At 43.5% G+C, this 16,599-nt stretch overlaps 1 protein-coding gene across 6 annotated transcripts in view; it reads right to left on the bottom strand.

Moving 5' to 3' along the window:
* Positions 1 to 16,599, bottom strand: part of SFMBT2 (Scm like with four mbt domains 2) — a 250,410-nt gene that overhangs the window by 26,206 nt on the left and 207,605 nt on the right. For all 6 annotated transcript variants that reach the window (XM_077945707.1, XM_028825950.2, XM_028825951.2 and 3 more), the window contains 3 exons: positions 14,680 to 14,750; positions 12,075 to 12,214; positions 3,837 to 3,946 (listed from right to left, as the gene is read on the bottom strand). In XM_077945707.1, coding sequence (XP_077801833.1) covers positions 3,837 to 3,946; positions 12,075 to 12,214; positions 14,680 to 14,750 — 321 coding nt within the window. The remainder of the gene's footprint in view (positions 1 to 3,836; positions 3,947 to 12,074; positions 12,215 to 14,679; positions 14,751 to 16,599) is intronic.

Raw genomic sequence — 16,599 nt, forward strand, 5'->3', positions numbered from 1 at the left:
TTGCCTTTAAATAATGGGAACTCTGCAATACCAGGGGTGTGTATGTTTATCCCAGGGGAACCACTGCTCCTTCAGAATGTCCTAAGCTGGCCTGTTCGAATCAGACACACCATGCCGCGATCTGACGAATTCAGCTACACACACACACAGAAACGCTGTCTTCCCTTTGAATAAACTGGTTCATCGCTTTGCTTAACGTGACGAACCTTCGTATTATGAACCATAAAGTTCACCTCGTACGTTTTCAGGACAGCAAACTACATACACTTGGGCCAGGTAACCAAAATTAACGAATGAACAAACAAAACCTTTTTCGGTCAAGTCTCTCAGTTTGGGAATCCTTTTTTTACATAAATCACTTGATAGCCAGATGTTACCCGTGACAGTTGATAAGACACAGGCTTGCGTAAAAGGACAAAAATTAAAGTAAAATAAGTAAAAACACACACCAAATTAACCGCTGCTTAGGAAAAAAATGAAACCACAACATTTCCACAGAGCTGAGCACAATGCACCTAACAGCGAAGATTTGACTTTATCTCCTCGCCTCTGATAAGTGACAGTGAGCTGTAACTCACATGAAATCCTACCAGGATATTTCCTCTTTAAACATTCTGAATAACTATAACAAAGGACTGGAAAAATTATTAAGCTTCTGCCTGGCTTTTATAAAGATGATCACAAACGCCATTCAAAGAAGAGTTAAGACAGTCTTTTCATTTTCCCTCAAGAGATTCTGTAACATGTTGAAAAACATATTTAAATGTCTCTAGATGCAGAGAGATAGAAGGCTTTTTTTTTTCCTTATCCCCTTAAGATACAGCCTAAATTTCTTCTCCTGTAATTGAAAATAATGTAGGTGAATTGAGCATATTTAAATTCATTGGCAAGAAAGAAATGTTCTCTTCCAGAACAGAAATGAACTACATGAGAAGCCATTTTTTTTCCTTGGCCCAAAAGCTAGCAAATTTTTGCTTTTCCGTACCTGTTGAGGGTAATAATGATAGACTCCTCACAAGTTCAAATATTGCAATAATTTCTACAAAAGGTCTGGTTGTTGGATAAATAGAAGAAAAATCACCCAGAGACAATCGTAGGTAATAGCGTAAGTTTTCATTATATTTACAAGTCAAAACCTTTACAAAGACACCTTCATCCTTTCAAGTAAATGGGTCTTTACTCTTAGGAGGTGGAAAAACAACCAGAAATCCTAGATGCCAACGGAGCATAATCACACTGCCCTACGGATAATCTCACATCCGCTCTTCCTGAAAACAGTCTTTAGAACTGTGTACAACAGCTCCCATAACCAACCAAGAGGACTGAATGTCATATGTATATATGGCATATATATACACATATATATATATTTTATCTGTTGTAGAGACAGGGTCTTACTATGTTGTCCAGGCTGGTCTTGAACTCCTGGGCTCAAGCGGTGTGCTGCCTCAGCTTCCCAAAGTGCAGGGATTACAGGCATGAGCCACCACGCCTGGCCTGGACCAAATGTCTTGAATGCAGGTCTCTACTCTTGTACGTTAATTTATTCATGACAGAAAACACATCTGCCTTTCAGCTAAATGGGAAGATGCCACCTCTCTCTCCTCCCATGTGCACCAAAGAGAATAGCAAAGTTGTCGAGATCTAAAAAGTTGTCGTTTCACATCAGAAGGGAAGAGGTGACTCAACACACAGGACCAGAGCAGGAGAGCTCCCGCTGACTGTAAAGCTGTCATCCTTAGCAGCTGCTTTGAGACGCTGCTAAGGATCTAGCACAGTTGCAACCCAGCTCAGACAGACGTTTTCTCATTAGAAGTTGCTGTGTAAGAGTTTGCTATGGAACTTTCTGTCATATTTGATATAACAGGTAATATGCTGCCTTTACAATTCAGCAGAGCCGGGTTTCACCATGTCTGTTTTGACTGTATCGGGCTGGATTTAATAAAAAGCTCTGATCGACTTGGTAACATGAAAACGAGTACAAACACGTGCAAAATGAACTCCCTCTCACCGTGGAGCGGGAGCGAGTTTCTGGCTTATTTAGAGGCAGAGGAGGTTTATATGGGAGCTAAGATTTTTGTACTTTTATTATATCTGTGTCCATTAGGTGTACATGGACTGTATTGAATTTTGCAGCAAAGTTTTAAAATAAGAAGGATTTCTCCATTATAAACACTTGCTCATGTTTTCTGCCCCCACAACTTCTACAAACTTGTAAGAAAATGTGCCACTACTGCTAATGATCTCTTTAAATAAGGAGAAAAATATGAAATATTAGAAAGACACGTTTTTCTCTGAGTTATAGGTGAAGCTCACTTAGATATTTCTTGAGAAGGAAGGAAATGATGAAATGTAGGAGCATCTTTAATTGGCCTGCCATTCCCTGCAAATAAACACTCTTCTTCTTCTTTTTTTTTTTTTTGAGACGGAGTGTCGCTCGGTTGCCCAGGCTGGAGTGCAGTGGCCAGATCCCAGCTCACTGCAAGCTCCGCCTCCCGGGTTCACGCCATTCTCCTGCCTCAGCCTCCCGAGTAGCTGGGACTACAGGCGCCCGCCACCTCGCCCGGCTAGATTTTTGTATGTTTTTTTTTTAGTAGAGACGGGGTTTCACCGTGTTAACCAGGATGGTCTCGATCTCCTGACCTCGTGATCCACCCACCTCGGCCTCCCAAAGTGCTGGGATTACAGACTTGAGCCACCACGCCCGGCCAACCCTCTTCTTATCTACATATATTCTCTTACACTTTGGTGATTTGGCAGATTATGATTAGACCATAAGTGACGTTTACCGAATCTAAAACCCCAGAGTTGTTTAAAAATGACACCAGGAATGCTAAGTGGATTGCTGGCAATGAATGTTGAGTGCGGCACAAAACAATCTCTAAACATCTTTACTCAGAGTACTAGCATGAATTAACTATAGAGGAAAATAGTACTGATCGTACAAATTATTTAATATTTCTCAATTTTCACTATGCATAGGGCGGGTGCCTTCTCTAAAGGAGGCTTAGATATCCTCTAGCCACTGAAAACTGGTTTCCTCTTTAAAAAAAAAATCATTGCTCAAATGTTACATCTCAATGATCATTAAGAAGTCAACTAGTAAAACCTATTCTATTTGAAACCCAGAGATGAATATTAAAAGTCCTCTCAAGCACTCTAAACAATTATTCAACATAAAATTATCTTAGAAACGGATCTTTTTCTATGTACTTAAATAACCAAGTTCAAGTACGTTGATAAGGTTCCTGCTCTCAATTTCAGAGGTCAAGAAACTTAACGAAAGCAAAAATGTCACCTTTCCAATTAGCCTATTTCCAAATAAGAGAAAGTCACTTGACTCCATGTCAACCCAGATTTCGCTGCCATTTACTTAACCCAGACCAAACATGCACGGGTTCCTTTAATCTGTTAGAACTGTCAACTGCCAGAAAAGAGAGCATTTGCATTTAGCGTCGTCTTTATAATATCAAAAATGAAGAGCTGTTTATGAACATAGTATAATAACGATGAGGGATATCCTCTCTACAAATTTCCCCCTTTTGCTCGAATAACCTATTGGTCCTGAAACATACCAAGTTTTTACGCCGAATGTTTAATATAATAAAATATTAGTTAAGGAAATCTCTACTTCACTTTAGGAATCCTAAGGCCTAAGGCAACGCTGTATGGCAAAAATGCCAATAAATTTACGTGTCGTCCACAGAACTACAGAATGAACGTCCTTCAGTTTGTTCCATTTCTCAGGGCTGCGTCACAAAAGAGAAGTGGCAAGTTTCGCAGTAGCCGGTGAAGTATTACAAAAACCCTTGCTTTCCAGAATTGAAAACACTTACTTGGCCTTCAATGTCTCCTCCTGGAAATTCCAGTGGGGATCTTCCACCAGCTGTAATTCTCTTAATACCCTTCCAGGCTTGTAGGCCGCGTTGATTATCATGCTAAGAACCTTTTGGGGGAAAAAACAGGTAGACTGAGCTGCAATTGCATTCATTCCTACTAACACAAGAATGTTTTGAAAACCACACCACTGACACTTAGGAACAGCTCACCATTACACCCACATTAAGTGAAGAACTATGATTAAGTCTGACAGAACACGTGCCAGGCTAACACCGAGTTGTTTCACCATCCCGGGATGAAAAGCGTGGTAAAATCCAATCTCTCTGGCTAGAAAAGTCTGAACCACTCTCTAGAGGAGGTGGCAGACTCCCATTAACTCTTCTAGTTGCAGAAAAGTTGAACCATTTTCACCAAAGAGCAATTTATTGTACTTCAACAGGATTACTCTTCAGCTGGATAGGCTACTGAGAATTTCATTCTATTTTTAAAGATTTCATAAGGAACCAATGAAACAGAGACAATCTACTCATGCCAACACTTCTGGAGAGGCTTCAGATGCTTGCAAGGAGGGTAACAAATTGTGTGACACTATCCTCTTGCAGGCTTAATTCATGGACATTTAATACTAGGGCAACCCTCCGAAATGTGAATATTTTCAAAAAGCGTCTGGAACATCCAGCGCCATCCAATATCATATTTCCTCCATCCACCCCTCACTCCAAAGACCAAGAAAACAAGCATGTGTCTACCATGGGGCTCAGGAAGACCAGGCATTTCTGAGAGTCCCAACCGCTGACCCTGGGGAAATATGTTCCTGTGAACCTCAATGAGCTTCTCAGACCCCTAAGGTGCTAACCTCAGACCCCTAAGGTGCTAAAAAGTAAATCATCATTAATGATTAACATTGACGAGTTCTGGCACATTCCTGGGCTGCTGTTATTTGCATAAAGACCTTACAGAATGTGAGAGTGCAAAGCAGAGGCCTAGGTGTGCAGCTTCATGAAATGACCCTCTGCGAAGCTCCACTGGGTGACAGTAGCAGGAACAAGATGGGGAGAGCACGCAGTGTCCATGCCTCCTGCAGGCTGTCCCGGTGCAGAAGTTGGAAGGAGCACGCCAGGCATGGAGCTCACATTTCGGATTTCAGAGCAAAATACCATTGAGAGAGCAAGAGATATACCCGAGTGAGATGCGAGACTGGCACTAGTGCCTACATGCTCACTATCTTTTAATGGAACTATTACAAAATAAATGGAAGGAGATGGGAGAACGTGGATGGAATATGCACGTCGCAGTTTTCACGGGTCTGTCGTGTTCTAGAACGTAACGAGCTTGGTTTGCACCCTGATTTATTTCCGAAAACAACAAAGCGTTCTCAAGTTGTAACTAAGGATTCGCTCTTAAAATACTTTACACTATGCAGTCAGCCCGGCAACTGCCTTTTCTCTGCCTGGGTAACATTTTGCTATGTTCCAAGAGCCTCAAAACTACCCACCAAGAGAATGTGGCTTGCCAAGGTGCTAAAAAGCCATGACAAGGCGGTACCAGCAGTTTTGTTGCGTTTGTGTTTTCTGTATTAGAATAATCATCTGATTTTACTGTTTACTGTCAGTACAATTTACAGAAACTCAGTTTAAAAATAAATCTAATTAGAACAGACTGCAGTAACGCACACAGTGTTTATCAACAGACAATAAAATTTCAACAGATTCTTTTCATTGGGTTTCCTGAGAAAACCCCAGAGCTACATGTTATTTGCTGCATATCAAGATGCATTTGGTGACTGTGAAAAGAAAATGCCTTCTGGAGTTCAATTCGGCTGGGAGCAGGCAGCAATTAAATTATAAAAAGCATCTGATATTGAATGTTTTTCCCTTGGCTTTTCTCGATGCCACATCATACGTCTCCAAATTCAACAAGCTCTCTATAAAACTTTGGAATTGTGAGCTGAGTAATTTCTGTGCACATGACAATGTCATGTATTATAGTTACCTAATGAAAATAACAAAGTGGACAGCTACTATGACTAGCCACAGTTAAGACTGAATTACTGTGCTTTGCAAAACACTGGAGTTCAGTTCATTGTGTTCTTGATCAGACAGGGTAGCTGGGAGATTGCCCCCCGCCCCCCGGAACTAACAGGACCTTAGGTGCCTCATCTTCCTCCACTGATACGGTTTGGCTGTGATCCCACCCAGATCTCATCTTGAATTCCCATGTGTTGTGGGAGGGACCCTGTGGGAGGTAACTGAATTGTAGGGCAGTTTCCCCCATAATGTTCTCGTGGTAGTGAATAAGTCTCATGAGGTCTGATGGTTTTATAAGGAGTTTCCCCTTTTGCTTGGCTCCCATTCTCTCTTGTCTGCTGCCATGTAAGACGTGTCTTTTCTGTAATTGGCTTATTTGTTCACCATCCACCCCCACTAAGACATAAGCAGCAGGAAATCAGGGACTTCATTCTGTTTGCTGCTGTATCCATGGTAGATAGAACTATAACTGGCAAGAGTAAGGTGCCCTATCGATATTTTTTGAATTAGTTCAATAATTTCAATATGGGCTCTGAAATTAGATAAAATTAATCTGTTCATCTAAAAATTAACAATAAATTCACTCCAAGTATTTGATACTATATGATCTACGTGAACGGAGCCTCAGGAGTTATCATTTGCTATTGCTTTTCATTGCTGCAAAATCTTATCCTATGCTATGCTAAGAAAGTTCATCAAATTTATCTTGTCTTCTCTATGGGAAAATAATTAAAGCCTGACAAGCAAAAACAATGTGCACTTTTCCTTTGCCAGCCTTCCCTCAGCACCACAGACTATGTGAGTGTGTTAGTTTACACCCGCCCACAAGCTTGGTACATTATACTTAGTGGGTTAACTAATGTTCGGCATAAATTTAAAACAGCAGCAACAAAAACACAGCAGAGTATCTTCCAGAGGCCTGTCTGCATCTGTCTTTGATTCCGAGCACTGACTTCACCGAGGTCAGCTGGGCAAGACATTCCCTCTGTCCAATACCACTTGGAAAAGTCCTCGATACGAGACCATCATTCCCTTAACACTGCCTCCCCTGGGTGCTATCGAGAAACGTATGGCTGCTTCCAGGAATGAAAGCTCTTCTCCTGCCGTCAAGTTTATGAACAGTGAGGGCTGCTTGGGGCAGCTGACTTTCAGGGTTCCCACCAGAAAGCTTTCTGGTTTTTAGGTACAAGTTGTTGAGAGTGATAGCCCAGGACAAATGCTCAGAGCTCCACAATGAAGGGGAAATTCAAACAGCACACGACAGACTCCCCAAATGTGAGAGCCACACACCCCAAACAAAAAGACAGAGGGAAATCACTTAAAGAATCAACCACAGGGCAGAAATCGAAACCATAAATAACAGCTGAGGCCAAATCCCAAACTGCCAGGTCCCACTTGAAAGATCCAAAACTGCAGGTGACCAGGAGCTGGAGTCACTTGAAGCCCTTTGGGGGTTGGGAGTCACATCACTATTTGCAGTGGGGCATCTCTGACTCAGGGCCGGGGGTTCGGGGGACACTGCATTCCGGTCCAGGGGTGCAGCATTACTTCTTTGAGTCTGCTGGTCTACGCCTTCACACCTAGCCTTTGGACCTCAGCCGAGTGCCGTGGTCTCACCAGCATCTTGGTGAACGGGGTGGAGAGTTACACTGGAGCAAAAAAACAAGCCTGAGAAGTGCCTCATTGCACAGGGTCCTGGGTGCCAGGCTTCCCGGGCTTTCTCTGAACATTTAAGCACCAAAAGAAGAAAAAAGAGAGCAGAAAATCAGGTGTTCTATTTCTACCTTTCTACAGAAAGTTACAGCTCATTGATTTCCTTTCTATAAATGTTCCTCTCTTAAGCTCCTGAACCTGGACTGCCAAAAAGCAGCACACAGGACAGGACAGGTCTGCTGCCGAGTGAACGCAATCGGAGAGCCCTCGCCTGCTCAGCACCCCAAAACTCATGAGGAAAACCCACAAAGGGACACCCACAGATGCCCCAAGTGAAAGGCATGTTTCCCTTTTTTTCTGAAAAACAGAAGTTACATACTGTCACTGACATTTACATACTGATATTTTAAGCCAAATAAATTCTAAGGAAAACCACAAGGCTCCGCAAGTCTCCGAGAGCCACCCTGGGACTTTCTCCAAGGACACTGTCCTGCCAACCCCCCATGATGTCTGGAGTTCCTGTGAAGGCAGAGGCTCCATTGCCCTGCCCAGGTGGGTGTTTTCAGAGTCATTTCTGCAGGAGCGCTTGGCTGGTCTGCTCTCATCTTCATCACGGGTCTGTGTCTGCAGCTGAAACAGTCACTCCAGGACCCACGGGCATGAGTAAATACATTAGATGTTCCACTCCCTGTTGGCCTCTTGTGCCCAGGCTGGCTCACTCGTTCACTTTCTCTTTCACATGCAGACACTAGCCTGACGCACTGTCTATAAAGTGAGGACTACAGGCCTGGTGATTCATGAGATGGTATGTACGTTACAAGGCAAAAATTTCCTGAACACCTCGTGCAACGCAAAGGAACACAACAGCTGACAACACTCTTTTGGCCATAGGAGGCAACCAATCTCTTGATATGACACAGATCCATAGTTTACCTCTCTTCTGGGGACCCTGGTACTCTGGGGGAGGCATAGGGTAGAAGGATTTGAGATAGGAAAAGATGATCCCAATGGACAATGACCCTACTGAGCATGGACATGTGACTTAGGATAAACAGCATCACTACTGCCTGTGCCTAACAACTCCACCCTCCGTGCAGCTGGGCACAGGCATCCTGTAAAAGGCCCAGCATGTGAGGGGCGGTCATTGGCTGGGCCTGCCCTTCCACGCCAAGGCCTGCTTCATTCTGAGTTTGCTTATGGTATACGTCTGGACCTGAATGGACCAGTGAGTGACTCTGGTTCCAGCTTCTCCCAGGTCCCTGTACCTCCCCTCACTGCACCCCCTTGAATTGAGGCCAGACACACTCGTGGTCCCCTCCAAACCCCACTCGGCTCTAACACCCATCAAGTGAGTAGAGCCATGCATTAAAGACCACTTTTACCAGAAACTTCGTCCTCTCTTGTAAAGCGGTCCACTCAGATAGAACCCAGAACTAGACTTTGAAGCCTGCACTGAACCTTGCCAAAGACCATGTCTGCATCCACCCCCCGAGACATTGTCTATTTCTGGCAGAACAGGTCATCGTAAACCGCTCTCACTGCACATCTCCTACACATAAAGGGTTCAAGTTGCTAATAACACCGATGGCCAGGAAAAGCAATGCACTCTGTCTTTGCTTCCATTACCTCGTTCTCTTTAACCAAAATGAAATTTGAAGCTACAGAGGTTCTGGTACTGAAAGAGGAGCATTAGCATAAATATTAGCTTGGTGGAACTTACATTTTTCTTGCACTCACAGAACTGAAGCACTCACCTATTTTTTTGTTTGTTTTTCTTTCTTCCTGCCACACGCATTTTTCAAACATCAGCAAAAAACTAGTTCTGTCATTAGAAAACTGCTCTGGCCTCACTTTTAAATTTGGCTGTGGGCACCTATCGGAGAATTGACCAGGGGTAACTACTTTTGACTTAAAAAAAATCATTTAGTAAAGTAAAACAGCCAGCCCCTCAAGACAGGCTGAAGCCAAGGTCATCTTGTTTGTTAACAGAGCTGGCAGATAAGGGAAGGTCTCATTTCAACAACAGAATGTGTCATGTAAAACAGGCTTGCAGGTAGCTTCAAAAAAGGCCATCAGCTCTCCGTAATTTTGTATTTTTGTGTCCTCATCCTATCACTCACAACAAAACCAGGCAGAAATACAGGCAGACAACATTGCCCTAGTGGAAATCCATTCACAGACTGACAGCTGTGGCAGACAGAAGAAAGTCAATTCTCGCTTTAGGGTCCTATTTCCTATGGTGGCAGAAATTCTTATGTGTAATCCTGGCTTGATTTCTGTTTGGATTGAGTTTAATATCTATAGGGCTCTCCAATCTGTGCCAATTTATTCACTTAGCATTAACTAGCAGTCCTGCCGCTTAACCACACTGCGGAGCCCTTCCCAGGGTGTGGCCCTTCCAACTCAATCACCATTTTCTTTAGCTGTAAATTTCTCATGTATTGAATCTACTTGCCACTTATGCTTAGTGAGATGTGTACTGTTTGATTTCAAGACATGATGCCAAATGCAGAAATGAGCTAGTTACAAGGAAGGCAGCTCCACTCTGCTGCTAAATGAAGATGTGTATGAAGGGCCTGGTACAATGGCCAGGCCTGCGACAGACTCTAAACATGAACAAGGGCCCTTTCTGGGTCCATCCCTTGCAGTCTGCAAATTTCAGGTGCTGTGAGCATCCTCTCCTCTTCCCTCTTTCATCCCCTGCACCCCAGATGCCCCAGCCTTATTCCCGCTCCTCTCCCTACCTGGGGGAGACACCTGTTCCATGGTCCCCACAGACTGTGGATGCCTCCAGTGTGATCTCAAAGCGTGCATGCCAGGAACCTGGGACCATGTGGCTACATTCTATTTACCTACTCATCTTTCCCACTCAACTGGACGCTCATGTGTGGCAAGGATCACCTGCTAAGCATTCTACATGCTCCCGAATAAATGATCACAACAATAGCCTTGTGGATTTCTGACAGGTTTCTTCTAAGCTGTAACCCCTACTTCCTCTCTCAAGCAGACATTTTTTCTAATATAAAGGTCTTTAACTATGAATACCACTGATGACCAGGAAGAGTAAACGCCCTCTGACTTTGCTTCAATGGTCTCCTTCTCATTAAGTGAAATGATATTTAAAACCACAGAGAGACTCTCGTGTAGCATCCCTCTGGGGTGCTCTATCCATTGATTCAAGTCCAAATCACTTAAAATACCAGAGAAGGCCTTTCACAAGCAGGTCCCATCCACTTTGCTCCATCCAACCTCATACTGAAGTGTCAAGGCAGGCCAGCTTCCTGTTTTTCTTCTCAAAATCTAATGCATCCTTTTATGCCACTGTTTATCTCCAGCCTAAGTTCCTAAGCTCCAGCCATACCTGACTTTCCTTTCTGGAACATACCTTGAATGCCCACCTGTGTGGCCATGACCACACTGTGCAATCAGGATCCTACGCACTCTGCCTAAGCCAGATGAAATATTACTTGCCATATATCTGTCCTCCACTCTGCTCCCAGGGCACTGTGTTTCTGCCTCTCTCTCAGACCCCCAACTGTACATCAAGCTGAGGATTACATCATCTCCCTAACAAGAGCAGGAAACCCAACAGGCAAAAGGCAGAGCCTATTTCTTTTTTAATCCAATGCTTCCAATGGTGCCTGGCTCCTCAAAGTTACCTAACAAACATTTGTTCAATGGATCAATGGATTGCTGTGCCTGCAGAATTTTAAGAAACATTCATCATGGTACAGTGGCAATAGACAGTATCCATTTGGTATCTTCTTTCTTCAGAGAAAGCACTGATATGTGTAAGAAAAGAGCAGAGAGAGTTCCAGGAAGAGTTTGGAAACTATTCCAAATTTCCAATCTGTCTCCAAGCACTGTCTGAGGCTATGCTAGAAAAATGCAACGGAGCAGAAGCCTTCATCAACATCCTCAGGATTCACCTCTCTCTGCAGGTCGTCGCCCGAAGGCAGCAGGACAAATGGGGAGCCACAGCCTCCAAGTGACAGGCCTGGATGTGACCCATGACACAAACCTCATCAAAGTACCTGGAGACCATTGAAATACTTACCATTACCTCCCGTGTGCACGTACCAGGTGCTGGGAAGAGATGGATGAAACAAAAAGATGGCACAGCACCATGACCTGGCCAAGGAGCACCATTCTCAGTGATAATACCCTCTGCTGCCTCGTGAAGTCCTCTGTGCCATTCCAGGCTGGTTTACCTCTTTAGAAACCTCAACTCCAATCCTAGGCCCTCAATCCACACACAATCTTCCCTCTGTGTTTCCAAAGCACTTCATTCAAATCTAGTGCAACGTTTCCCCCTAATTCGAGGGGCGGCAGATGTGTGTCCCCTCCCCCTAGACGGGGAGTCTTTCATGGGTCAGAGCATCATTTTTCTGTTTGTGTGTCTCTGGCTTCAGCCCCCAGGACAGAGAGAAAGGAGGTCTCGGTAAATGCCAACTGAATTGCTTCCGATGTCTGTTCCCTCCTTCAGAAACTGGGCCCACAGCTTTTTGACAAATCCTGTTAAAATAAGCCAAGGGGATTGTGCACGGGTTTTACCTCTTTAAGAACCAGCACGCATTTGCCCGGTCCCACCGACTGAGGTAGCTCTGCGATCCTTCCTTTGTTCAGGTAAGGGCCTGAGAAACACCTGTGGTTGATGAAGAGCTGAGGACAGCAGTATTTCCCGTTGACGGTTCCTGTAGGGGAGAGCAACACAGCCCATGCTTAGGACCACAGCCCCAGACTCTAGGGGGCCCCAAGACCCTTGCTTCATCCACATGGTCAGGGAAAAGGAGCACACAGAGCTGTCCAAGATCTTGGCTGATGGGGAGTCAGGCATAATAAAAGCAATGGAACCCAAAATGAACACAACAACCGTGACGGCCAGTGTCGTTAGAACTGTAATTAGGAAGCCGCACTCTGGTTGAAAATTGTGACAGAGGAGCAAAGAAAAACAGATGATTTTCTTCTTTTGAGAAAGAGGTGCTGTGTCCTAATAGCAGGACATTTTATATCCTTAATGATACCTTAGAAATTCTGGTTAATTTTTCCAGATTGCATGAATCTGGTGTTCCTCATGCCACACAAGTGTGTCAACTTCACCACACACAGAAGCATGCATGTGCCTACAAGCAACATTTGATATCCTTAATGATGCCTTAGAAATTCTGATCATACTTTCTGCCATATAAACAAACTTTTCTGTTTATGATGCAGTATTCAAGACACACGAAAAGACATGAAAGCTAAGACAATGACCACTCCAGAATCATTATATAGTTCAAGGACAAAAACATTGACTACACAGTGAAATCCTGTGTGTCACCCACCCCAGTGACCCCCCTAACCTGCACCCCCAGAAGTCACCACAACCCTGAATCTGGTGTCCATCATGCCACACAAGTGTGTCAGCTTCACCACAGACAGAAGCATGACAATATATGATATTTTAAACATATTCCATAAATGATTTCCTGCAAGATTTTGTTTGTTTGCTTCACAAGAAGTTTCTGAGATATATCCAAGTTGGTAAATGCGGATCTAGAAAGTTCATTCATTTTTTTACTTATTTGACTCTGTTGAATTAATACAGTATCATTTAGCCGTCTAGTCTCTTACTGATGGATATTTAGTTGTTTCTACTTTCTCAGGACTGTCAACAGTGCTTTCATGAATGTGATTGTGAAAAAGCGAAAAGAGCAAAACTCTGTCTCAAAAAAAAAAGAAACTTTTTTTTTTTGTTTTGGTTTTGAGACAGGGTCTCACTTTGTTGCCCACGCTGGAGTGCAGTGGTGCAATCTCGGCTCACTGCAACCTCCACCTCCTGGGTTCAAGTGATTCTCCTGCCTCAGACTCCTGAGTAGCTGGGATTACAGGCACGTGCCACCATGCCTGGCTAATTTTTGTATTTTTAGTAGAGATGAGGTCTCACCACGTTGGCCAGGCTGGTCTTGAACTCCTGAGCTCAAGGAATCTGCCTGCTTCAGCCTTCCAAAGTGCTGGAATTACAGGCATGAGCCACCATGCCGGGCCTAAAGTTTCTTAATGTCTATAAATGTAGAACGAGGTTTCACTTCTGGCTAAGGGAGTCACCGCCCCCACCCTGACTCTACCCAAGCGCCAAGCGAAGCAACACTCACAGTGGAATTTCTGCAAAACCACTGCTATTAATTTGGGATGGTAATTTAACAGTCTAGGAAGGCTTGTTCTCATAAAGACTTCAACTAAGAACCAGCAGAGGTAGGAGGCAGACATGTTATTCTTCTGGATATAAAAGAAAAGGAGTAAAATTACAATTATAGACTATGAAAGTGTAGCTGGCAAGGTTCTTTTAAAACCATTCTAAAGTTTGACTTATATAAAATAGTCAAAATAATGAAGTCCACAGCAGAATTTACATGGAAATTTTTTGGTAGGATTACTCTGCCTTTAGATTACCAGGCCTGTAGAAAAAACAAAATTTTAGTTAAATCTACTTATAAAACAGCTCTTTACTACCAAGATAATCTCCTAGTAGGATTCTTCCATGACATGTTGGTTTTAATCCTGGAATTCAGAGCAGGTTTCATTTTGGCTTAGAGAATAGACTTTTTAATCAAGTATGACAAAGTACAAACGTGTCTATTACCAGACTTCATAGTCAGAGGGTAGCTCACAAACGTATTTCCAAAGGTTATTGTAGGATGACTTTACACATTAAAAAACACATATTGTTCACAACCAGCTCGTTAGAGGGTTTTAAGGAACAATTCAAAAGCCAGAGGCGACTTAAATACTAACAGTAAGTGGAAAAATGCAAGTGGAACCGAAATAAAATGTCAAAAAAGAAATTGCCTAATGAGATGATATTTTCAACACTTTCCTTTTCCCCATGATACACAGCCCTAATTTGGCTCCTAATTTGCAAGTCACACATAAACTGTTTTTCTATAGACTAGAGCTATCTAGAACTACTGGCCAAAAAGCAGAAAAGAAGAGGCACAGAGAATTTAGCTTAGAAACTTTTCTTTTTAAAAAGTAGGTATCCGTTCATGAGTGGCAATGGAGAAAAACGGAACAGGCTCAACGCTGAGATGTATTCACAGTGACCTAGAAACAGGTACATGTCTCTGCTGCCGGCTGCACTTGGGAAGGCACAGAGACCCCTAAATGGGACCGTTACCTGTGGTGTCCAGGTGAGGGAATAAACAAAGGTCATGAGGTATTTTCTTAACAGGCACTGTGGGCGGCAATCTGTCAACAGAGAAAATAAAACTATCAGGCACCGCAAGCTTTAGAAGGAACTACTACATTCCAAAGTCTTATCACAATTTAAAAGGACTCTTCCAGAAATCTCAGATAAGAGGACCATAGAATAGAATGTGTGCATGGGAGCAATGCCAGTAAGACCAGATGAAAACAGCATTTCAGAAAAGTAGTTGTCCAATTCTTTGGACGGCCCTGGAAAGCCTGAGACATCTGCCCCTGAGCGGCTGGCACTGAGCAGTGAGTTTCTCCCAGGTTGCTTCTGGCCTTGTCTCTTGCTATGGAATTGTAATACTGCCTTCAATTATATTTTAAACATGAAGAAACGTTATCTTACATTGGATTAAAGTCAGACTTTTCCACTTCGATGTCTAATTGAAAACCACTTTCCACTAACCTTTGATTTCTGACCTCCGGGCCCCTGTGAGTCATGGCCACACTAAAAATAAGACCCTAAAAGAAAATCTATAAACTGGCGAGTCTTCAAATGCAATACAGGCTTAGTCCAGGACACAGTTCTGTTACAGTTCAGTAAAAATGCTGCTGAATAAATAGGTGTTTTAAAATGCAGCCTTAGGGGAAAAGAGGCGCACTAGGCTTCACGGGGGTGTCTAGGTTGGTGGCATAGAAACCACATGGTTGAAAAGCTCCTTAAGCTCAAAGTCAACCTTTACAAGAGATCGTAGCAAGGCCATCTATGCAGTGGTTCTCCAAGAGGGGCCCCCAGACCCACAGCATTGACACTACCTGTGAACTTGTTGGAAATGCAGATTCTTGGGCCCCATCTCAGACATTCTGAATCAGAAATTTTGAGGATGGGGCCCAGCAATCCGTGTGTTCCAAGCTCTCTAAGTGACCGACACACGGGAAAGGTGAGAACCGTTGATCTATGGGCTGCGCATTAGTAGGAGTGATGAATTCAAGTCTGGATTCAGTCACAGGTGTGTTACGAAATCTCTCTACTTCAACATCAGGTGGATAACATGGAGTCTGGTTATGAGCTGCATACACTGCATTTAGAAGCACACCCACAAAAAACACCTACAGAACGGTTCTTCTCATTCCAATGGTGCAGTTACAGTTCAGTTTCATTTTATTTAAATTTAAACTCGACTACTGCACGTTTTCAGCTGTCTTTCCACCAGCGCATTTTTATTTACTTAAGAAAGCAGAATCACGTGGCATGGAATGCACATTTTAGCATTATTTTAAATACTTTCCAGTATCTACAAATGTGACTAGCAGTCACAACTTTCCAAAACCACACTGCCTGCCTGGACACACTTTGCTAACACCCTCTTTCCACATAAAGTCACAACCGAAATGCGGGACACCCTCTTTCCATAGGAAATCACAATTGAAATGGGGGACAGGGCATAATCTGTATTTGTTCAGCCTACAACTTAAGGCCTACACTTTTTTTCAAATGGAATCTAATTTAATCTTCCTAAGTACCCCAAATCATATTTTATAAACCAGAGCACTGAAAGGCAGAGAACCAATGCTACTTGCTCAGGTTCACTCAGCAGAGCTGGGGTTGGACTGAAGTTTTCTGCCTCCAAACCTGGGCTACTCTAGGAGAGGTGAGTAAGAAGCAGCATTCTGAGTGTGGTGAGGGGCTGCGAGTCGAAACTGCACCTGCCACGTGGGGCCCCTGCAGACGCTGAGAATCGCGAGCACAGACAGCCATTTCTCTCAGTGTGTAGGTCAGGGGCCCTCCCCAGGTACGTCGAAGTGGAATAAAAAGTGAGCCATGGGAATTTGGACTGTGACTGCGCTGGGGAGAAGGCACTGTGTCCTGCACATAACGGGTACACAACAAATAACAGCCACTGTG

This window comes from Macaca mulatta, chromosome 9, assembly GCF_049350105.2.
Source record: "Macaca mulatta isolate MMU2019108-1 chromosome 9, T2T-MMU8v2.0, whole genome shotgun sequence".
Lineage (NCBI taxonomy): Eukaryota > Metazoa > Chordata > Mammalia > Primates > Cercopithecidae > Macaca > Macaca mulatta.